General features: G+C 43.7%; 1 protein-coding gene across 1 annotated transcript in view; it reads right to left on the bottom strand.

Moving 5' to 3' along the window:
* Nucleotides 1-5,333: 5,333 nt before the first annotated feature.
* The window catches only part of ADAMTSL1 (ADAMTS like 1), a 453,014-nt gene continuing 435,060 nt past the window's right edge, over nt 5,334-23,287 (bottom strand). The window contains exons 27-29 of the mRNA XM_024760471.1: nt 7,909-8,018; nt 6,950-7,170; nt 5,334-5,440 (exon numbers count right to left, since the gene is read on the bottom strand). Coding sequence (XP_024616239.1) covers nt 5,334-5,440; nt 6,950-7,170; nt 7,909-8,018 — 438 coding nt within the window. The remainder of the gene's footprint in view (nt 5,441-6,949; nt 7,171-7,908; nt 8,019-23,287) is intronic.

Genomic DNA, 23,287 nt, shown 5'->3' with positions numbered 1-23,287 from the left:
TTGCTAGACAGGTCAGCTTTCATTGGGTTATTTCCCAAAAGCTTCATCCTTCTCTCTACCCCACGATTCCGTTTCTCCTTGTGGATGAATTTGCCTATTTTGGGGAGCCCTGCGGATAGATTATTGAGATCTAACTTGTCTCGTTTAAGCTGAGAACCATTAATAAAATTGGGTGATTTCCTTTAGGTTTACTTGCAGGATGAGGTGAGAGGATAATACCATGCTGTTTATGAGAAAGCGTACCACTTGGTAAGTGAGAGATCCTTAATTTTACCTTTTACTTTACTTGTGTATTTGCTCATGAATGACTATTTCTCCATCTTCTTCTTTTTTTTTTTAACTAAATCAAAGGAAAAGGGATTTATGTGTACATTTGGGTATTTTGAATTGAGACTATGTTGTACTTTGGGATTATAAAATAATATCTGTCTCGGGAAGTATTTCTGGAAGTTTGTCAGTATTTTGGTGAATGTTTGAGTTAGCTACGTGGATGGATCTGTTTTCTTCCAAGATACAGAGCTTGGTTCACTGATACCTCTCTTGTTTACGCTATTGTCTGGTACTGAACTTCTGAGGAATGACTGATGTGTTTCTCAATTGAAAATGGGAACATAGGCGAGGGTCTCTGAAAGCTGACAATGGGAAGTAACATGACATAGCAAACGTTCTGCCGGCCCTGCCCGTCATCTCCCCATCTCTCTAAGGTAGCCTGGATGATGATAATAGCAATTAACATTCAGTGAATGTTTCAGTGACATGCCAGGCCCCCTTCTATTTCCTTGACAGGAATGAACCAGTTCTTTACAACAGCCCTATCCCATGAGGTATCCTCTCTTCAAAGGTGAGGAAGCTGGGACATGAGTGAGCTCTGCTGATTGTTGATCAGTCTGGTCTCGATGGGCCCAAAGATTTTCTGAGCTCATCTCGTCAAAGTCCTGGAAACTCCTGAGGCCAAGCAGGGCACTCTCGCAGGAGGAGTTACAATCCTAGGACTGGCTCATGGTTAAGATTCCAAACTTTTACACTGTGGTTGGTGGCATCTTGGTCAGAATCTCTCTTTTTCGCCTGCTGAGCTTTGTGATTTTGGCTGGAAGATTTTCCATACCTGCTGTCTGAGCCCTTCCCACCCTTTGAGCCTTCCTGGCTTTTCGCTGTGGCGTCTCTGACTCCTTCCCCGCCAAAACCCTCCACGGGGGTCTCTGTGGAACATTGTTTGGTTGCTGGTATGTGAGTATTTATAGCGCTAGCATCGGTCTTTTCTTTAAAGCAAACCCTACAACTCCTTAGAAAATAATTAGAATTTCAAGAAGAGCTTTCTGGCATATTTTTATGCTGTTCGGTGGAGTGTCACGTGCTGGGGTGAGTTGCTGGAAACAGGCTGGAGTTGGGCTTTCAGGCTGGGGTCCCCTGGAGCGTATCTCACACAAAGGTCCCTGTGTGGACATCTTCCGGGTCTGGGGACACGCTGCCCTTTCACCAGAGCCTGTTTATAAAGAACCCTACAAGTATGCTTTTGTTTCTGCACTCTCTATAGTAGCTTTATTAAATGCTTTAAAAGTAGGGGGAGCTAGGAGCCCTACAGTGCCATGAGAATTGATTTTAGGGGGTGAGAAAGCAACAACTCCATTAAAAGTCCCGCCATCGTCTTCTCCCAACCTCTGAGCGGTGGGAGAGAAAGGTGCCCGCACCTGGCTTGCGCACGGAGGAGCTGAGGTCGGCATCGCGGGGAAGAGCAGGGCTCTGGCTGAGATGCCAGGCTGCTCAGGTTTGAATTCTGGGTGACCTTGGGCTTGTCTGGGTCTCTGTCTACCCACATGTCAATGGAGATGATCACAGGGTGCATGTGAGGATTGAATGTAGGAATGATCTATAGATGGGAGCCCCGACAAGGGCGCACACCCAGGGTTTCAGCACGCAGCCACTGCACGCGGTGCATGCCCTCGGGGGTAGGAAGCCTGACGGGGAGTGAGACCCCTCCTGCTCCGAGTCTGCACACCCCCCTCCCCACCGAGATGCCTGCACTCGCTCTTCTTCCTGACGGTGCCGTGGCTCCCTTCTTCCCCCTACAGGCGTGTACCACGCTTCATCGTGCTTTGCTCTGTTGTGGATCGCAGGTACTGTGTGTATTACAAATGGAAGGTTTGTGGCAACCCCACCCTGAGCAGGTCTCTTGGCGCCAGTTTTCAAACAACATTCGCTCCCTTTGCGTCTTTGTGTCACACTTTGTTAATTCTCGCAATATTTCAAAATTTTCATCATGATTACATTTGCTATGGTGATCCGTGATCAGTGACCTTTGATGTTACTACTGTGACTTGCTGAAGGCTCAGGTGATCTTTAGCATTTCTAGCAAAAAAGTATTTTTACTTAAGGTACGTACATTGTTTTTAAAGACATAATGCTCTTATACACTTAATAGACTACAGTATAGTGTAAAAATAATTTTTATATGCACTGTGAAACCAAAAACTTCGTGGGAATTCCTTTATTGTGCTATCTGCTTTACTGCAGTGGTCTGGAACCAAATCCTCAGTACCTCCGAGGTCTGCTGACACATAGGGTCGTAAATGAGATGATTGTCAAAGAGAGCAGTAAGCCTCAATTTGTGCACTAGCTCCTCTGCGTTCATGGCCCCCAGCTTCCCATGCAAAGCTGAAAACTGTGATTCTTCCATTTTAGCCAAACTCACATATGTGACTGGGAACCAGCCTCACCCCCCTGCCCAGAACAAGATAGGAAGGCTGAGCTTAATAGAGACTCGGACGACAAGATTTAAATAAATAAGCTGTATTATCTGTACAAAATATATAAATAGAGTTTTGTGTTTTAGAGGAGGAAGTGCCTCCTTCCACATTCTTCAGCAGCCCTAATAATCTTTTGGTGCTGCCGAGTCACAATTCACAGAACAGACAGTAAATGTACATTCATCTCATGCAAGGGGCACGCTGCTGCCCGCCCCAAACCTAGGTCCTCCAAGCTCGCTCTGAAACCCACCTCCACCTGCTACAACCCGACACGTGGTGGAGCTGGAGGACACCTGCTATTTAGGAAACGTAAATATTGCCCACTGGTTTTCCATAGCTATTGAGCTAGGTATTATCAACCACATTAGTCATAGTATGGAATCTGTCTTGCACATTCCACGCATAACTATTGTGTCACAAACGAATCCCCTCTTATTGCCCTGTCATCCTGTGCTAGCTTTTACAATGTATTCTGTACACAGCGAATGGATCCAGAGTTAAACATCAGGTTCTATTAAAAATAGGAACAGTACAATAATCACCACCGAGTTTACAGGAACACAACTGCAGGAAGTTAATAAAAAGTCCCCCAAATATTTTGTTGTTTTTTTTTTTTCTGGAAGACAATGTACAATTATTAATATTGCACTTTTTTATACAGGAAATCCTAATAAATATTCACAAAAGATATACAGACATAGAAGACATTCTCTTTTATTTTAAATAAACATTACACTGATTTTTAGGAACATGATTTCTTAGAGCCCATTATTGTGGTGAGGAAGAAAGAACTACCTTAACTGTCCATAGCTCACCTGGGGAGAACACAAAGCATAACGTCTCCCCCACTAACTTGTACTTCCAGGCTGGCTAGAAAATGCAGCCCCGATGTCAGTGGTGGCCCCGAGGTGTGTGACGTTTTGCGAGTCTGTATGTGAGGGGGCGGTTTGGCTGAGGGGTGAGTGACTCTGGCCGCCCTGCTCTGCCCCAGCTGCTACTAAATGGTGGCCACGGGGATTGGGGGGCGCAGGCCAAAGTCACTCGCCCCCCAACCGCTCTGCGGAGTGAGCACTCTCATTGACAATGAGCCACGGTGTCCCAGGTTTTCAGTTTTGCCGCTTGGCTCTGCTACAGCCACGTTACTGTAGCTGACGGGCATTACTGGAGTGTGTATGCCCGCTTTGCCCGCGGAGTCAGCAAAACCAATGTATTTTAATTCTGGTAGAGTTCATAGTACTTCACCGTGTGGAGGGAATGGGTTGAAAAGCCTTTGAGGAGCATCTGGGAAGCTTTAGTTATCCTTTGGCTTTGCCTCCGTGCCCCATCGCCCCGCCCCGGCCTGTTGTCTGAATATAGGGCAGCCGTCACCGTGCCCCGGGAGGGGCCCACGCAAGCCTGCGGTTCCACGGGTGCCCTGGTCGCTCTCATCTGATGGATACTCTGGCAACTTGAATGGTGGGTTGGTTTTTGGCCAGCTGACCCCAGTCCTTGGCCCTCAGGTGGAGCAGTAAAAACCATATAGGCAGGAAACCCAGCCTACTCATGAGCGAAACACCTTGGCCCAGGTCAGCAGTTCGTTCCGGGCTGGGGGATGCTTGATTCGGAGACGCCAGGGGTGGCCTGACTGCGCAGCTAGGCCCCGCCGCCGCCATCTCACCAGCTCTGCCATGGGGGCACGGGCAGAAGTTCACTGAGCGGCTCGCTCGGGGACCCCTCTCCGCTGCAGGGAGGGCATACCTCCTGCACGCGGCCTGAGCCCCAGGGCTCTGCCTTCCTGGGGGCAGCAGAGCTGAGCACCGCAGCCTCCCCTGAGCCTGCACCGGTACACCAGGCACTGGGGCTCGTGGTTCAGAGCCTCGTGTGGCTGCCCGCTCGCTCCCCTGTCCCCTTCGCTCCCCCTCTCAGGAACTCGCACAGGCTTCTTTGTGCTTCTGTCCCTTCCTTCCCCCCTTCGTTTTCTGCATCGCTGTGCGCTTTAGGCCTACTTGGATTGGCTCCCCTTTACCTCCACCGTGGTTTGAGTTCTCATTGCTCTGTGCCCCCCACTGGAAGAGCTGAGTCCTGGGCTGTGTTCTCAGCACGGATGGTGTCCTCCCTCCCCTGCCTTAACCATCTCCTGCCAGGAGAGATGCTGTTGGCTGTCCGGAGTCAGTACCGATGCTTCACAAACCCTCTGGCACCCTCCCCTTCTGCCTCTCTCTCCCGTCTACCGTGGCTCTGGCTCCCTGCTGGCCCCGGGGGGCTGCGCTGGCCTCTTCCTAGGTCTCCCTGGGATCCCAGGTTGGGGAGGGAGCTGGCTCTTCCAGGGAGCTCTTTCTGTCTGGCCTGATCTGCTCTGCAACCTCCGTTAGACCTCCGTCCTTGTCCTGTCCCCTCATTCTGTCCTCCAGCTAACTGAGAGAGAAGACATGCTGGGGTCCTCATGTCTGGGGAGGGGGAAGGGCAAGGGAGGAGGTTGATGAGGATGTGTGTGGTGGAGGGTGGAGAGGGGGAAATAAATAAATAAAACGAAGAAAGCTTAAGTTCTGTCCAAGGTGGTTGCGTGAGTCCTCCGTGCTGCCAGGGTAGCGTTCTCCCCGCGTCCTGTCTTCACGCTTTGCCGCAAGTCCCACAGCAGCGAGATTTGAACTGGCTGAGTTGGCAGAGTTTCAGCTGTTTCACCTTCTCACAGTACCTGGTGGTATCTCTGCACTCCACTGGGAAAGGGGACAGAAAGGAGAGGTGAAACGGAGGCTCGGTAACAGCCGTGGCCACCGGGTGCCTCCTGGGGTCTGCCTTGGGCACCAGACGCCCGTGCTGGAGGCCTCTGGGCTGGCCTTGCTCCGGTGGAGCTTGGCCATTTGCTCCCCAGGCTGCCAACCATGGGGGCAGCTCAGGCTGCGACTGGGGGCCGAATACCGGGGCTCTGCGGCCTTTCCGATAGCCCCCTTCCTTCCTGAAGGCGCTCGGGACCGCCTCACCTCCTGGGCAGGGGGGCCTTTCCCCATGGCGTTTGAGTGTCTGACTGATTGATGCTTTTCCTCCTTGAGCTGCTTCCCAGAAGGACTAAATTCTGCTCCACTTCGGGGTGGTGTGCAAGTGAGGACCTGTCTGGTGGCTTCACCCCCTGTAACGCGAGCCTTCCTTTCCCCCGTGAAGCTTCATTTGCTTGTCCTCTCTCCCGAGCCTCTCTACCCCTTCCCCTCACCGTGCCTACCAGAGCGCCGTGGCGTCCTAGTTCAGTATTGGCACAGGCTGATGGGTCTTTAATACTGGCGTGGATTCGGGCCATGGACACCTGTGGTTAATATAGTAAGTCTGAACTACTTTCGTGGAACGGTGGTCCTGAGTATGGGGAGCTGACAGAGATGGGTCAGCATCACACGAGAGGACATAGACAATCCCACCCCGTGTAGAAAAAGGACTGGCACTGTTTGCCTACGTGGCATCTGCTCAGCGTGGGGAATCTGAGGCTCAGTGTGGCCCAGTTTGCGGGGGAAACTGCACGGCAACATTTAAAGCTTCCCTTTTCTTTGCTTCATGCTTTGTCTCCTTCCCTGTGGAGAAGCACCTCCAATTTGTTTTGGGTCCAGAGGAAGAAAAAAATAGATCCTCACCCAATGGGGATATAAATGCTGGTGCTGGGCTAAGGAGGAGGGGTCTAGGCTTGAGGGAAGAGGGAGTGAATGAGTATCAGATGCCAGGTGTGGCTCCTGCACAGACCGGTGGGTGCCCACGGGGCTGCGAAGGAGGGTGGGGGTCGGCAGGTCCGTGTTCTGTGAGACGCAGAGCCGTGATGGGTGCAGGGTTGGCTGAGCGGGAGGTGCTCTGTGTGCTGCTTGGGCGCAAACAGTGCTTTCTCCCCAAGAGCCATTGTTTAGTTGTCCCCTCTGGGTACCAGCCAAACTACCGTAGGTGAGCTGGAGGCTGATTTCACCCAGCACTTGGCCGAAGGCACCCGGCTGTCTCAGGGGCCGGGATGGAGCCCTTGGGCCACACCCAGCCATCTCTTCTGGCCTGGACACGTGCACGTATATCCTTGCATGCACCTTTGCTCGCCTGCATGCACCCAGGCACCCTCTGAAAATACACAACTCCAGCCCTAGCTCAGGATCCTTGGGAAAGCTGGTCCGCTGCCCTATGCTCAGGCTCAGTTCCGGGGACTGCCCGCTGCACCTGACGCCTCGTGGGGAATCTGCAGAAGGCTCTGTGGGGTTGGAACGTACTGTTTTCACACGGGGTGATGTTGCAGCGCTGCCAGTTGGTGGGCCGGGGCCCCCAGGAGCACAGGTGCTCGGGCACTGCCTTGTTGGTGCGGGCGTGCACGCACTCCACGCGCCGGGACTGGAAGCCGTAGTTGCCGCAGGTCGCCGTGCACAGGGTCCACAGGCTGACCCTCCAGTGTACGCTGCAGGCTTCGGACCAGCAGTTCTGGGTGCTCACGGGCCTGTGGTAGGAGGGTGGCAGGATTAGGGTCTGCCTCTCTGGGGGCTGAATCAGGGGAGCTGATGGGAAAACCGTGCTGGAAACCCCCAAATCTCAGGTATCCCTGAGAACTCCCAGCGCTGCCAGCCCTGGGTTCTGATCTCTGCTCTGTTACTGAACGGCTGTAGGGTCTCAGAAGACCCCTTCCTCTAACTGGGCCTGTGTCTGCTCATCTCTACAATGTCCGTTTCACTGCGTTGACCTGAGAATGAGCTCTCAGGGGCGGGGACCTTAGCGAGGCGGGTGATGAGCCCTCTCCCCAAGGGAAGGAAGGATGACAGGGGCTGGGGGCTGGATGGGAATGGTAGGCTGAGACCTGGGGACAGGGGTCTCAGCATAACTTCTAGAGGGAGGTGGACAAGAGTGAGAGGCCGGTGGAGCCCTTGGGGTCTGGTGCCCACTTTGTGGACCTGACCTCCTGCCCACCCTGTAGCCAGCACGGGTCTCTTGTGCCACGAGGCCTCCTCAGAGGAACAGCATCCTCTGCGTTCTCTCTCCATCTCCGCAAGGGGAAAGCCCAGCCTGGCCCATTCAGTAAGCACGAGGCCACCTCCTACCTCTAGGAGGCCAGTGACCTGGGGAGAATGTGGAGGTGACCGCTGGGACCATGGAAGGTTGGAGGAGAAAGGTTTACTTACCACGGTCTTTGCGTGCTATTGACACAGGGCCTGGGAAAAGGCAGTCCATGGCTCTCTCTTACCTCGGAAGGGCGCTGCACTGCTCTGATGGTAAGGTGATGCCATCCCGGGTCTGGCAGAAGACTTGTCTGTGCTGCACGGCGAGGCGAGGCCCGACGCAAGGCCCGTTGCACTGGGAAGCAGAAACAGGTGACATACGCGTTAGCCAAGTCACAGGACAGGCTGCAATGCCCGGGCTGCGTGGGGCAAAAGATCCTTGTGCAGGGGCTTGTTTGAGGCCCTGAGATCATTTATCTTGCCCCTCTTTACACCAACTTAAAGGATATCCACCAGCACATTTTTGCTTAGTCCACGGGAGGGTTAGCTTTGCTGTGGTCTGTGAGTATTCTGCTAGCAAATGGCTAATGGCAGTGTAGAACCAGTCAGAGATGTCAGCCCCCTCCCAGAGTAACCATATGGAAGGTTAATCTTGGCATAATGGACTAGGAATGTGGTGGTAAGCTTTAGAGTTGAACACCTCTAAATAAGCCCCTCTGCCTTCCCTCCTTCAGTCCAGAGAGTAATTTGGTTTATTGTTTTCTTGCTAAATTCGTCCACGTCACCAAGTCCATGATTTCTTTCCTTTCTTTGGTTTCATTTTCTCCAGGATAAACCAAGGGTGGCTGAACAAAGGTAGACTTAGGTGTGTATAGTTAGTCCATGCTCGTGGAGGTGGTTAAGCTCTCCCCAGGGCTGGCAGAGCCAGACCATCGTGGCAAAAACCGCCACCAACGATGGTGTCTGTAAAATACGAAACATCTGCTATTTGAGTAGGGTAAAGGGACAGACATCCCTTGGAGGTCACTTTAAGAGCAAGGGCTCTTAAACTTGGAAGTATCTGGACTCCTAGGGGTCCACAGGGGAGCTGTTGACCCTTAAAATTATAAGCAGCAATCCTGTTTTGTGTAACATTTTATTTATTTTTTTAGTCTTTGAGCCCTTCACCCATTATTTCCACACCCCACCCCTGCCTCTGGCAACACCAATTTGTTCTCTGTATCTATGAGCTTGCTTTTAAAAAAAAAAAAAAAAAATTCCACATATAAGAGAGATCATATGGTATTTGTCTCTCTCTGTATGACTTCTCTAACTTAGCGTAATGCCCTTGAGGTCCGTTCATGTTGTCGCAAATGGCAAGATTTCATTCTTTTTGACCGTATGTATGTGGGATTATTTATGATCTCTTTGTGTTCATCTTATTTGGAGCCCTATGGGCTTCCTGGAGCTGGGTGTGTAGTTCCTTCCCCAGGTTAGGGAATCTTTCAGTATTTCTTCAAACAGGATTTCTGCCCCTTTCTCACTTTCTTTTCCTTCTGGGACCTATGTAATAGCAAGCCCTTTAACCTAGCAGCACTTTTTTTCCTTCTCTGATTAGATGAGTTCCACTGCCCTGACTTCTAATTCACTGAGCCTTTGTTTGCTTCATGTAGTCTGTTGTTGAACACCTTAACAATTTTCAGTTAATGTGTTCTTCCTTCAGCTCTGTGACTTCTATTTGGTACTTTTTAATATTTTCTATCATCACTTTGTTGAATTTCTCACTCTGTTCACCCATCTTAATTCATCCATGCTGAATTTCTAAAAGCTCTCAGGGAACGCCAATGTTATTGGTCCATGGACCACGCTTTAAAGAGTAGCAAGGCTTGAGGCATTACAAATTACAGGGAACTGCTTGATCTCAAAATCCTTTTAATATAATTTTTTATAAATTTATTTTATTGTTGGCTGCGTTGGGTCTTCGTTGCTGTGCTCAGGCTTTCTCTAGTTGCGGCGAGCTGGGGCTACTCTTCATTGTGGTGCACAGGCTTCTCATGGCGGCGGTGGCTTCTCATTGCGGAGCATGGGCTCTAGGCACGCGGGCTCAGTAGTTGTGGCGCACGGGCTTAGCTGCTTCGTGGCATGTGGGATCTTCCCAGACCAGGGCTCGAACCTGTGTCCCCTGCATTGGCAGGCGGACTCTCAACCACTGCACCACCAGGGAAGCCCCCCCTTTTAATGTTTTTGCATTGGTGATATATTGTTGGGATGTGATTCAAACTATAGATGCCCACCAAACCTCCATATTCCACTCCTGTAAGAATGAAAATGATAATAGTTTCTGACAAGAAAATCCTTTTGGAAGAGTGTCATTCAAAGATCTATTCCTTCATCTTCCTACCTCTTTGAAGTCTGAAAACCGTGCTGGTTTTAGTCTAAGTAGAACTAAGACCACCTCCTCAGTTCTAACAACCTGGCTTCATGTAATAATTCAACTTTCTTCTTTTAATCCAACATACATTTATGAGGCACCTGTCTTGGGTAGGGAATGTGTTCCATAAAAGCGTATGTGAAAGAATGATGGCAAAAACAGCCCTGGAATGTTGGCAGGAGAATTACATGAGAGGTTGAATTATAAATGTGGCTGTAAAACACGTGCCACATCATGAGGACTATTGTAAGCTGTCTGAGGAGTTTGAATTTTCTTACGAGTGCCACTTTGTTGGGGTGGGGGAGGGGAGGCACCCAGAAAGGTTTTTAAGTGGGAGTGTCACGATCAGAGTTACCCTTTAGAAAGATTATTCTGTCAGCAGTACAGTAATTGAATTGGAAAGTGAATAGACTGGAGAAAGTAGGTAACAAATTCTGCTGATCAAAATGAAGGCACTGGGCAATGGAAATGGAGAGGAGATTCTATGAAAGTATGATTCACGTGGCTTCAGTGGTGCCTTGACAGGGATAAAAGGGAGGGAGCTAAGATGAGTCTCGGGTTTATGGACTGAACATAAAGATAAGAATTTGTTTTGAAGATGTTTTGTATGAGATGTTTGTGAAATATCCAAATATATATGTTCATTAAGCAGGTGGATATATAGATCTGTGACTTAAAAGAGAGCTGTGCTAAACACTATCCATTTGAAAGTCACCAGTAGACCAGTGGTGGCTAGGAGTCATAGGTAGTATAACCCAAGGGGAGGGAAAGCATGAGATGAAAAGGCTTAGGGCAGAACCCTGAGGGACACTGCAGGAAGAGGAGGAAAAAAAGGAATTAAACTGCAGGAAAGGAGAAAAAAAAGAACTTAGAAAATGTATTCACGGAGACCAACAAAGGAGTTTCCAGAAAGGAAAAAGGGTCAGTAGTATCAAAATGTGTCAAAAAGAACAAACAAGATAGAGTAAGAATTGGCAGTACCCAATGGAACTTGACTTACAGGCTGCACTGGTGACCCTGTGAAGGGCAGTTTCAGTGTGGCAATTGGCACTGAAGTCAAACCAGCAGTGAGTAGAGAAACAAATGAAATAGGGCTCCCGGAGACATATCACTCCTTCAAGAATTCCCAGTTGTGGTCAAAAGACATCAGCAAAATGGCAGACTGGGTGGCTCTAAGTCCTCATTCACACACAGAAACATCAAAAAGCAACTGGAAACTGGCTCAACTAATCTTATAGGAATTCTGAAAAAGTCAAAAGTCTACAGCAACCTAGCAAGTGCCCAATAAAGAAAATTGCCCCCCATCTTTATTGGAGTATAACTGCTTTACAATGTTGTGTTACTTTCTGCTATACAACAGAGTGAATCAGCCATATGCATACATATGTCCCCAAATCCCCTCCTTCTTGAGCCTCCCTCCCACCCTCCCTACCCCACCCCTCAAGGTCGTCGCAAAGCATCGAGCTGAGCTTCCTTTGCTATGTAGCAGCTTCCCACTAGCTATCGATTTTACATTTGTTAGTGTATATATGTCAATGCTACTCTCTCACTTTGTCCTAGCTTCCCCTCCGCCCCCCCTCCCACCCTGCCGTGTCCTCAAGTCTGTTCTCTATGTCTGTGTCTTTATTCCTGCCCCTAGGTTCATCAGTACCATTTTTTTAGATTCCATATATATGCGTTAGCATACGGTATTTGTTTTTCTCTTTCTGACTAACTTTGCATGACAGACTCTCGCTCCATCCACCTCACTACAAATAACTAACTCAATTTCGTTCTTTTTTATGGCTGAGTAATATTCCATTGTATATATGTGCCACATCATCTTTATCCAGTCATCTGTTGATGGACATTTAGGTTGCTTCCATGTCCTGGCTGTCGTAAATAGTGCTGCAGTGAACACTGTGGTACATGTATGTTTTTGAATTATGGTTTTTCTCAGGGTATATAGCATGGCAGTTTTGGTCTAGAGGCAGCAGTAGCCCATTTTCCTCCCACCATCTGTAGGGAGCAGAGAAGATCCTGTTTGCAGTATGTAATGTTCTATCCTGTCTGTCAGAGGGCTACCTGAAGGACTGGTCTCTGTCTCATCTAACTCAGGTATCAAGTGGCAGCCTCTACTTGTGAAAGCTGCAAGGGGACTACAGACACTTGGGGCCGGAGATTACAGATGGAGACATACAATAGACCACCTAAGGCTCTGGGGACAACCTGGGGTGAGACCACCTTGGAAATTAAGACATTGAAAAGCAGCCATATATAAAGGGGAATTCTGAAAGTCACAAGCAGGCCCAGGTAAGACATATGCTCAGGAAAGGTCTGAGAAGACCTTAAGCTTTCATCTCAGGCTGATCCCGAGGTTCAGAGAACACCCAGTTAAGCAGTGAAGGTGTGCACAGAGAAAATATATTCAAAGACTGGGAGAGATGTCTGTTTTTTTCAATGCCCAATTTCCAAGAAGAAATCATAAGCACTTCAAAGAAACAGGAAATCATGGCCCATTCAAGGAAGAAAGTGAAGTGGCAGAACCAGCCCTAAAGAAGCAGGGCATCAAATGTATTAAACAAAGACTTTAAAACAACCATCATAAACATGTTAAAAGATCTAAAGAAAAACATGAATAAAGAACTAAAGGAAATCAGAAAAAATGATATTAACAGAGTAATTATAAAAGGAGACTAAACAAATTGTGGAGCTAAAAAATACAATATCTGAATTGAAAATTTCACTAGCAGAGTTCAACAGCAGGTTTGAGTGCACAGAAGAAACAATTAGCAAACCTGAAAACAGGACAATTGAAATTATTGAGTCTAATGAGCTGAAAGAAAAGACATGACAATGGGACCAACACATACACAGGTAGGAGTCCCAGAAGAAGGAGAGAAAGGGGCAGCAAAATCATTTGAAGAAATAATTGCCAAACAAACATTTCCCAAATTTGATGAAAGATACAAATCTAAAAATCCAAAAAGCTCAACGAATTCCACGTAGAATAAACTCAAAGGGAACCACACTGAGATACAGTATAATGAAATTGTCTTACAAATAAACACAAAGAATCTCAAAATCAACAAGATAGACTCATCAGGTACAAGGGATCCTCAAAAAGATTAGCAGATGATTTCTCAGCAGAACCCTTGCAGGCCAGAAGGTGGTAGGAGAATTATATCTTTAAAGTGCTGAAAAGAAAAAAACTAAACTATGTACCTAGAATTCTATATCCAGTGAAACTGTCGTTCAGAAATGAGGGTGAACTTAAGATATTTGCAGATAAGATGAGAGAGAGTTTATTACCACTATACCTGACTATAAGAAACATGAGAGACCCTCAGGTTAAAATGAAAGGATGCAAGACAGTAACTCCAAGCCATAAGATATAAAGATTGCCAGCAAATGTAAATACATGAGCAAATATAAAAATTAGTGTTATACTTTTGGTATGTAACTCCACTTTTTATTCTCTACAGGATTTAAGTGACAAAATGCATTAAAAACAATTATATATCTGTAAGTGGATATGCAGTGTATAAAGATGTAACTTTTATATTATTAACATATAGGAAAGGGGACAGAGCTCTATAGGAATAGAGTTTGTGTGTGTGGTTGAAGTTAAGTTGCTATAAATTAAAACTAGATTGTTATACCTTTAGAATGTCATACGTAATTCCGAGAGCAACGACAAATTAAATACCTACAGACTATACTCAAAAAAAAAAAACCCCAAAACCAAAACATCAGCTAAACACTAAAGAAGGCAGTAATGAAGGTAATGAATGGGGGAAGCTATAAGACACCTAAGACAAATAACAGTGGGAAAAGTAAGTCCTTCCTTATCAGTAATTACTTTAAATGTAAATGGAAAAAACAAGCCTCTCCAATCAAAAGGCATAGATTGGCAATCTATCTACAAGAGACTCACTTTATTATTTTTAATGTATTATAGTTGACTTACAATGTTGTGTTTCTGGTATACAGCAAAGTGATTCATATATGTATATATATATAATTTTTCATATTCTTTTCCATTATAGGTTATTACAAGATATTGAATATAGTTCCCTGGGCTATACAGTAGGTCCTTCTTGTTTATCTATTTTTAAATAGTTTAATTTAAAAATTTTGCTTTATATTGGAGTATAGTTGATTTACAATGTTGTGTTAGTTTCAGGTACACAGAAAGTGATTCAGTTATACATATACCCGTTCTTTTTCACATTCTTTTCCCATAGGTTATTACAGAATATTGAGTAGAGTTTCCTGTGCTATACAGAAGGTCCTTGTTGGTTATCTATTTTAAATATAGCAGTGTGTACATGTCAATCGCAAACTCCCAATCTATCCCTCCCCCACCCCACCCTTCCCCCCTGGTAACCATAGGTTCGTTTTCTAGGTCTGTGAGTCTGTTTCTGTTTAGTAAATAAGTTCATTTGTATCATTTTTAAAGATTCCTCATATAATCAATATCATATGATATTTGTCTTTCTCTGATTTCCTTCACTTAGTATGATAATCTCCAGGTCCATACATGTTGCTGCAAATGACATTATTTCTTTCTTTTTAACGTCTGAATAATATTCCATTGTATGTATGTACCACATCTTCTTTATCCATTCCTCTGTTGATGGACATTTAGGTTGCTTCCACGTCTTGGCTACTGTAAGTAGTGCTGCAATGAATATTGGGGTGCATGTATGTTTTTGAATTGCAGTTTTCTCCAGATATATGCCCAGGAGTGGGATTGCAGGATAATATGGTAGTGCTATTTTTAGTTTTTGAAGAAACCCACATACTGTTCTCTATAGTGCTTGTACCAATTTACATTCCCACCAACAGTGCAAGAGGGTTCCCTTTTCTCCACACCCTCTCCAGCATTTATTGTTTCTATACTTTTTGATGATGGCCATTCTGCTGGTGTGAGGTGATATCTCATTGTAGTTTTGATTTGCATTTCTCTAATAATTAGTGATGTTGAGCATCCTTTCATGTGCCTGTTGGCCATCTGTATGCGTTCTTTGGAGAGATGTCTAATTAGGTCTTCTGCCCATTGTTTGATTGGGTTGTTTGTTTTTTTTAAGATTGAGCCCCATGATCTGTTTGTGTGCTTTGGAGATTAATCCCTGTGGGTTGCATTGTTTGCAAATATTTTCTCCCATTCTGTGGGTTCTCTTTTCATTTTGTTTATGGTTTCCTTTGCTGTACAAAAGGTTTTGAGTTTAATTAGGTCCCATTTGTTTATTTGTGTTTTTATTTCGATTACTCTAGGAGACAGATAGAAAAAGATACTGCTGTGATTTATGTCAGACTGTTCTGCCTGTGTTTTCCTCTAAGGGTTTTATGGTGTCTGGTCTTACATTTAAGTCTTTCCGTTTATTTTTGTGTATAGTGTTAGAGAATCTTCTAACTTCATTCTTTTACATGTAGTTGTCCAGTTTTCCCAGCACAACTTATTGAAGAGACTATCTTTTCTACATCGTCTAATTAATTGACCATAGATGCGTGGGTTTATTTCTGGGCTTTCTTTCCTGTTCCGTGATCTGTATTTCTGTTCTGGTGCCAGTACCATACTGTTTCAATGACTAACTTTCTGGTATGATCTGAAGACAGGAAGCCTGATTCCTCCAGCTCCGTTTTTCTTTCTGAAGATTGCTTTGCCTGTTTGGGGTCTTTCGTGTCTCCATACAAATTTTAAGATTTTTTGCTCTAGTTCTGTGAAGAATGCCATTGGTAATTCGATGGGGATTGCACTAGTTCTGTGAAGAATGCCATTGGTAATTTGATAGGGATTGCACTGAATCTGTAGATTGCCTTGGGTAGTATAGTCATTTTGTCAATATTGATTCTTTCAATCCGAGAACATGGTATAATCTTTCCACCTGTCTGTGTCATCTTTGATTTCCTTCATCAGCATCTTACAGTTTTCAGAGTACTGGTCTTTGGTCTCCTTAGGTAGGTGTATTCCTAAGTAAGTATTTTATTCTTTTTTGATGAGATGGAAAATGGGATTGTTTCCTTATTTCTCATTCTGATCTTTCATTGTTAGTGTATAGGAGGAATGCAAGAGATTTCTGTGTATGAATTTTGTATCCTGCAACTTTACCAAATTCATTGATGAGCTCCAATAGTTTTCTGGTAGCATCTTTAGGATTTTCTATATATAGTATCATGTCATCTGCAAATAGTGACATTTTCACTTCTTCTTTTCCCATTTGAATTAAAGTGGCAAGACAGGACATCCTTGTCTTCTTCCTAATCTTACAGGAAATGCTTTCAGTTTTTGACCATTGAGTATGGTGTTAGCTGTGGGTTTGTCATATGTGGTCTTTATTATGTTGAGGTAGGTTCTCTCCATGCCCACTTTCTGGAGAGTTTTAATCATGAATGGATGTTGAATTTTATCAAAAGCTTTTTCTGCATCTATTGGGATGATCATATGGTTTTTTTATTCTTCAATTTGTTGATGTGGTGTATCACACCGATTGATTTGCAGATATTGAAAAGAACCTTGAATCCCTGGGATAAATGTCACTTGATCATGGTGTACGATCCTTTATTGTTGGATTCAGATTGCTAGTATTTTGGTGAGGTTTTTTGCATTTATGTTCATCAGTGATCTCGGCCTGTAATTTTCTTTCTTTTGTGGTATCTTTGTCTTGGTATCCTGGTGACCTCACAGAATGAGTGTGGGAGTATTCCTTCCTCTGTGATTTTTTGGAATAGTTTCAGGAGGACAGGTGTTAACTCTTCTCTAAATGTTTGATAGAATTCACCTGTGAAGCAGTCTGGTCTTGGACTTTTGTTTCGTGGAAGTTTTAAAATCACCGTTTCAATTTCAGCATTTGTGATTGGTCTGATCATCTTTTCTATTTCTTCTTGGTTCAGTCTTGGGAGAGTGTGCCTTTCTAAGAATTTGTCCATTTCTTCTACGTTGTGCATGTTAATGGCATAGAGTTGCTTGTAAGTACTCTTATGATCCTTTGGATTTCTGTGGTGTCTGTGGTAGCTTCTCCTTTTTCATTTCTAATTTTATTGATTTGAGCCCTCTTCCTCTTTTTCTTGATGCATCTGGCTAAGGGATTATCAATTTTATCTTCTCAAAGAACCAGCTTTTTGTTTCATTGATCTTTTCTATTGTTTTGCCATCTCTATTTCATTTATTTCTGCTCTGATCTTTATGATTTCTTTCCTTCTGCTAACTTACTTTGGGTTTTGTTCTGTTTTGTTTGTTCTTCTTTCTCTAGTTGCTTTAGGTGTAAGGTTAGGTTGTTTATATGAGATTTTTCTTGTTTCTGGAGGTAGGATTGTATTGCTGTAAAATTCCCTCTTAGAACTGCTTTTGCCACATTCCATAGGTTTGGGGTTGTCATTTGTCTCTAGGTATCTTTTGATTTCCTCTTTCATTGATTTCTTCAGTGATCCATTGGTTGTTGAGTAGCATATTGTTTAGCCTCCATGTGTTTGTGTTTTTTCTGTAATTGATTTCTAGTTTCAAAAAAGATGCTTGATATGATTTCAGTTTTCTTAAATTGATCACAAATGTGATCAAGTTTATAGCAATACAGTATACAAGGAAATAATGTCATTTGCAGCAATGTCATTTGGAGATTATCAATCATACTAAGTGAATAAATCAGAGAAAGACAAATATCATGATATTGATTAATCAGAGAAAGACAAATATCATATGATATTGATTATATGAGGAATCTTTAAAAATGATACAAATGAACTTATTTACTAAACAGAAACAGACTCACAGACCTAGAAAACGAACCTATGGTTACCAGGGGGTAGGGATAGATTGGGAGTTTGGGATTGACATGTACACACTGCTATATTTAAAATAGATAACCAACAAGGACCTTCTGTATAGCACAGGAAACTCTACTCAATATTCTGTAATAACCTATGGGAAAAGAATGTGAAAAAGAACGGGTATATGTATAACTGAATCACTTTGCGGTACACCTGAAACTAACACAACATTGTAAATCAACTATACTCCAATATAAAATAAAAAATTAAAAAGAAAGGTCTCAAAGTACCTAACTTTAGCCCTTAAGGAACTGAAATAAGAAGGGCAAACTAAACCCAAAGCTAGCAGAAGAAAGGAAATGATAAGAGTGCAGATAAGGAACAGGGAAACAGTAGAGAAAATCAGGGAAACCAAAAATTAGTTCTCCCTAAAGATCTACAAAATAGACAACTTTAGCTACATTGACTATGAACAAAATAGAGCATTCAAATTATTAAAATCTGAAATGAAAGTGTCAACATTACTACTGATTTTATAGAAATTTAAAAAATATTAAATGAGAATACTGTGAACTATACACCAATAAATTGGATAACCTAGATGTAATGGACAATTTCATAGGAACATACAACCCGCCAAGACTGAATCATGAAGAAATAAAAGTATGACTAGACCTATGAGTGGTAAGGAGATTGAATCAGTAATCAAAGACCGCCCAACAAAGAAAAGCCCTGTACCAGAAAGCCTCACTGGTGAGTTCTACCCAATATTTAAAAAAATAATTTATACCAATTTTTCTCAAACTCTTCCTGAAATTTGAAGGGAGGGAACACTAACAAACACTCCCTAACTCATTCTATGAGGCCAGCAATACCCTGATACCAAAGCCAGACAAAGCTGCTATAAGAAATGAAAACTAAAGAATAATATCATCTCTTCTGATTATTGATGATGAAATCCTGAACAAAATACTAGCAAATCAAATTTAGCAGCATAATAAAAGGAATAAACACCAGGAAGAGGTAGGATTTATTTTTGGAATGTAAGGATGTTTGTTTCAACATATGAAAATCACTGTAATATACCACATTAGCATAATGAAGGGAAAAAAACACATGATCATCACAGCAGATGCAGAAAAAGCAGTTGACAAAATTCAACATCCTTTCATGATAAAAACACTAAAAAAACTAGGAGTAGAAAGAAACTACTGCTACCTCAAAATAATAAAGACTGTATATGAAAAACCCACAACTAACATCATCCTCAATAGTGAAGACTAAAAACTTCTCCCCTAAGATGAGGAGCAAGAACGCAATGTTGAGCATTCTTGGACATAGTATTAGAAGTTCAGAGCAATTAGCCAGGAAAAAAAAGAAAAAATCCATCCAAGTTGGAAAGGAGAAGAAGCAAAATTATCACCGTTCACAGAGATACATTAAAAACCCTTAAAATCCCAATGAATGATGAACAATCTGAAAGGGAAATTAAGAAAACAATTCCATTTATGACAGCACTAAGAATAAAATACCTAGGAATAAACCAAAGAGGCAAAAGACTTGTACATGGAAAACTATAAAAAGAAATTAAAGACACATAGCCGAAACAATCTTGAAAAAAAAAAGTTGGAGGCCTTAAACGTCATGATTTTAAAACTTACTGTAAATTCATAGTCAAAACAGTGTAGTTCTAGCATGCAGACAGATATGTGGACCAATGGAATAGAATAGAGAGCCTAGAAACAAACTTGCATATGTAGTCAGATGAAGTATGCCAAGATCTTTTAATGGGGAAAGGACCGTCTTTTTAACAAATGGTTCTGGCAAAACAATATCCACATGCAAAAGAATTAGGCTGGATCCTTACTTTACACCATATAAAAATTGTCTCAAAATGGATCAAAGACTTAAATGTAAGAGTTAAAAGTATAAAACTGTTTGAAGAAAACAGAGGGGAAGAGCTTCATGTTATCGGATTTGGCAATCATTTCTTGACTATGACACTAAAAGCACAGGCCACAAGAAAAAATTAGATAAGCTGGACATCATCATAATTAAAAGCTCTTCTTCATCAATGGACACTACCAAAAGAGTGAAAAGGCAACCTACAGAATGGGAGAAAATATTTGCAAATCATAAATCTGATAAAGGATTAATATTCAGAATATATCAAGAAGTACAACTCAAACACAAAGCCTTGAATAGACCTTTCTCTAAAGAAGATGTATGAATGGGCAATACACACATGAAAGTATGTTCAACATCACTAGTAAGTAGGGAAATGCAAATCAAAACCACAGTGAGATACCACTTCACATTCACTAGGATGTCTACTATCAAAAACCCAGAAAATAACAAGCATTGAATATTTGGGAAAATTAGAACTTTGGTGCACTGCTGGTGAGAATGTAAAATGATATAGCTGCTATAAAGAATAGGATGGCAGTTCCTCAAAAATTAAACATAGAATGACCATATGATTTAGCAATTCCACTTCTGGGCATATACTCAAAAGAATGAAAGCAGGAACTTGAACAGATACTCTACAAACATGTTCATACTAGCATTATTCATGATAGCCAAAAGATGGAAACAACCCACATGTCCAGTGACAGATGGATGCATAAACAAATGTGATATATACTTATACTGGAATATTATTCAGCCTTAAAACGGAATGAAATTCTGATACATGCTACAACATGGATGAATCTTGAAAACATTAAAGTGACAGAAGTCAGATACAAAGGGACAAATACTGTATGATTCCACTTATCTAGTGTAGTTAAATTCATAGAAACAAAGTAGAAGAGTGGTTACCAGGGATGGGGAGAAAGGGATAATGGGGAATTATTGTTTGATAGGTACAGAGTTTACTTTGGGATGATGAAAAAGTTTTAAAGATGGATAGTGGTGATAGTACAACAATATGAATGTACTTAATGCCACTGAATTGTACACTTAAAATAGTTAAAATGCTAAATTGTTATGTATATTTTATCACAATAATAATTTAAAGAAAAGGACTTCCCGTTGTCGGTGTCAAGGGGGCATTTTTACATTTTCCCTACCCTTTGTGTGTTTGTGAACAACATTGTCATGCTGGATCCTTCAGAGCCTTACTCTTTTATCTTCTCAGTTCACACCTTCTAGCATCACCTGGTCAGACAAAAAGACGTGGTTGGCAAGACTTTGGTATACTTGGCCGTAGCAGGAGGAGCAGGAACTGGCTTTGGACACATTTGCCTGACCTAAGAGGACTGCTTTTACCTTGGATCCTTCTTCAGTGGTTTCCAGGTTCTTTAAGCATTTGGTGAAACCTGGGCCTCTTGGTAAAAAAATGTCAATAAACACAAGATTTGGGGTTCCAGTTTAAGATGATGATACAGGAAAATCCTGAATTCACCTCCACCCACAGATACGCTGAGTCTACATCTACATATGGAACAATTTCTTCTTAAAAAATCCTAAAGGTTGCCTGAGTGACAACCACACATTAGGCAAACAAGAAGAAAACCGCATCAAAGCAAGTAGGAGGGACCGGGACATAAACCCTGCCCCCAGTGAGGTGACCAACAATTGGGAGAAAACTCAAAACTTGGAGCTTCTCCCCAAGGGGCAAAGGGTTCAAACTCCACACTGGGCACCTTAACTTTTGGGACCTGCATCTGAGAGATGAGCCCCCCAAACATCTAACTTGGAAAACCAGTGGGGCTCACAGCTTACGTCCCAGGACCCAGCTCAGAGACAGCTGATCATACCCAGATTTAAAGTAAAGGAGGCTCACCTGCTTGTATTAAAGCATCAGCCTGAGGGCAGATATCTAATTTAAAACACAAATCTAGAAGCCTGCTGGAGCACTCTCCAGGACTGAGACTTGTGGGCACCATCTTCACACTCTCCTTTGGCCATGTTCCAGAGCACCAGTACCTCCTGGAAGGGAGCTTTCGCATGCATTTGGTGCCCCAATCTTTGTGGCTGCTGCCCAGGGAAGGCCTCTTGACTGCCTGGTTCTGGAGGCTAGGGGAGTTTGAATTCTTGGTCCCAAGGAGCTGTAATAATCAATGTCACCCCACAAGGAACCCATACCCCTGTCTGCTGCCAGGGGACACCACTACATAGCCTGACTCTTGACAGCCAGTGGGGCTTATGCTTGTGGGTCCTACAGGACTATAACCAATGGAGAAGAGCGTTCTTAAACAGCTATCACCCCTAGGGCTCAGCAAGAGGCAACAGAGCCAGAACCTTGGTATATCTGTGAAGGAGCCTTATTAGCCAGTCATCATGGCTGCAGTCTGAGAGGTAGACTTCTAATTAAACATGCATCTAGGGACTGACTGTAATCCTTTCTAGAGACCTCAGAGGGTAGGCACTAACTTTGCACTCTCCCTCTGCTGTGCTCCAGGGCACATTTCCTGGAGGGGAGCTTTACATGCAGCTGGTGCCTTGGTTTTTATGTCTGGTGCACTAGTTTTTGCAGCTGCCACTCCAGGGATGCCCCTTGATTGCCTGGCTCAGGTGATCAGGGGAGCTTGAATTTCAGTGTCCCGTGGGACTGTGGCAATCGGATAGCTGGTTCTTGGAAGGGCACTGTGCAGACAGCAGACTGAGGAACATCCCCCAGCCTTTCTGTGGAGGAATCCTCTTTATTTGTACTGGACCTATGGCCTGAGGGGCAGGCTTCAGGTTTGGCACACATCTGTTGGACTACAAAACTACTCTCAAGGAACGTAGGCTGTGGATGCTGTCTTTGCACTCTCCCTCTGCATTGCTCCAGTATCTCTTAGGAAAGAGCTTATTCACTCATCTAGACCCCTGATACGTGCAGCTGCCATCCAGGGAATACTACTGATCACCTGGTCAGTGTGAGCTATTAAAAATATAATAGGCTGCTGCGACAAGCACAAAGGTTTGAGAGATGACAAAGAGCTGGGACAGGGTTGAAAGACAATGTTCACCTCCTACATGAGGCCACTCCTTCAAGACTGGGAGAGGTGGTTGTTTCATTTACAGTATGGAAACCAACACAAAGAGTTAAGCAAGATGAAGAAACAGAAATATGTTCCAAATGAAAGAACAAGATAAAACCTCAGTGTGTGGTGGGGGGTGGGGGAGACCTCAATGAAATAGAGCTAAGGTATTTACCTGAAAACGAGTTCAAGGTAATGGTCATAAAGATACTCATAAAACTAGGGAGAAGAATGGATGAACACAATGAGAAATTCAACAAAGAGATAGAAAATATAAAAAAGTACCACAGAAGGCACAGAGCTGAAGAATACAGTTACTGAACTGAAAAATACACTACAGGGGTTCAACAGCAGACTAGATGAAGCAGAAGAAAGCGTCAGTCAACTCAAAGACAAGGCAGTGGAACTCACCCCCCAGCCAAAAAAAAAAGAATAAAACCTAGTGAAGATAGCTTAAGGAGCTGTGGGACAACATCAAACACATTAACATTCAGA

Source organism: Neophocaena asiaeorientalis, unplaced genomic scaffold, assembly GCF_003031525.2.
Source record: "Neophocaena asiaeorientalis asiaeorientalis breed wild unplaced genomic scaffold, Neophocaena_asiaeorientalis_V1.1 scaffold174, whole genome shotgun sequence".
NCBI lineage: Eukaryota > Metazoa > Chordata > Mammalia > Artiodactyla > Phocoenidae > Neophocaena > Neophocaena asiaeorientalis.
The sequence above is the reverse complement of the archived record's forward strand: the minus strand, read 5'-3'. Positions and strand labels throughout refer to the sequence as shown.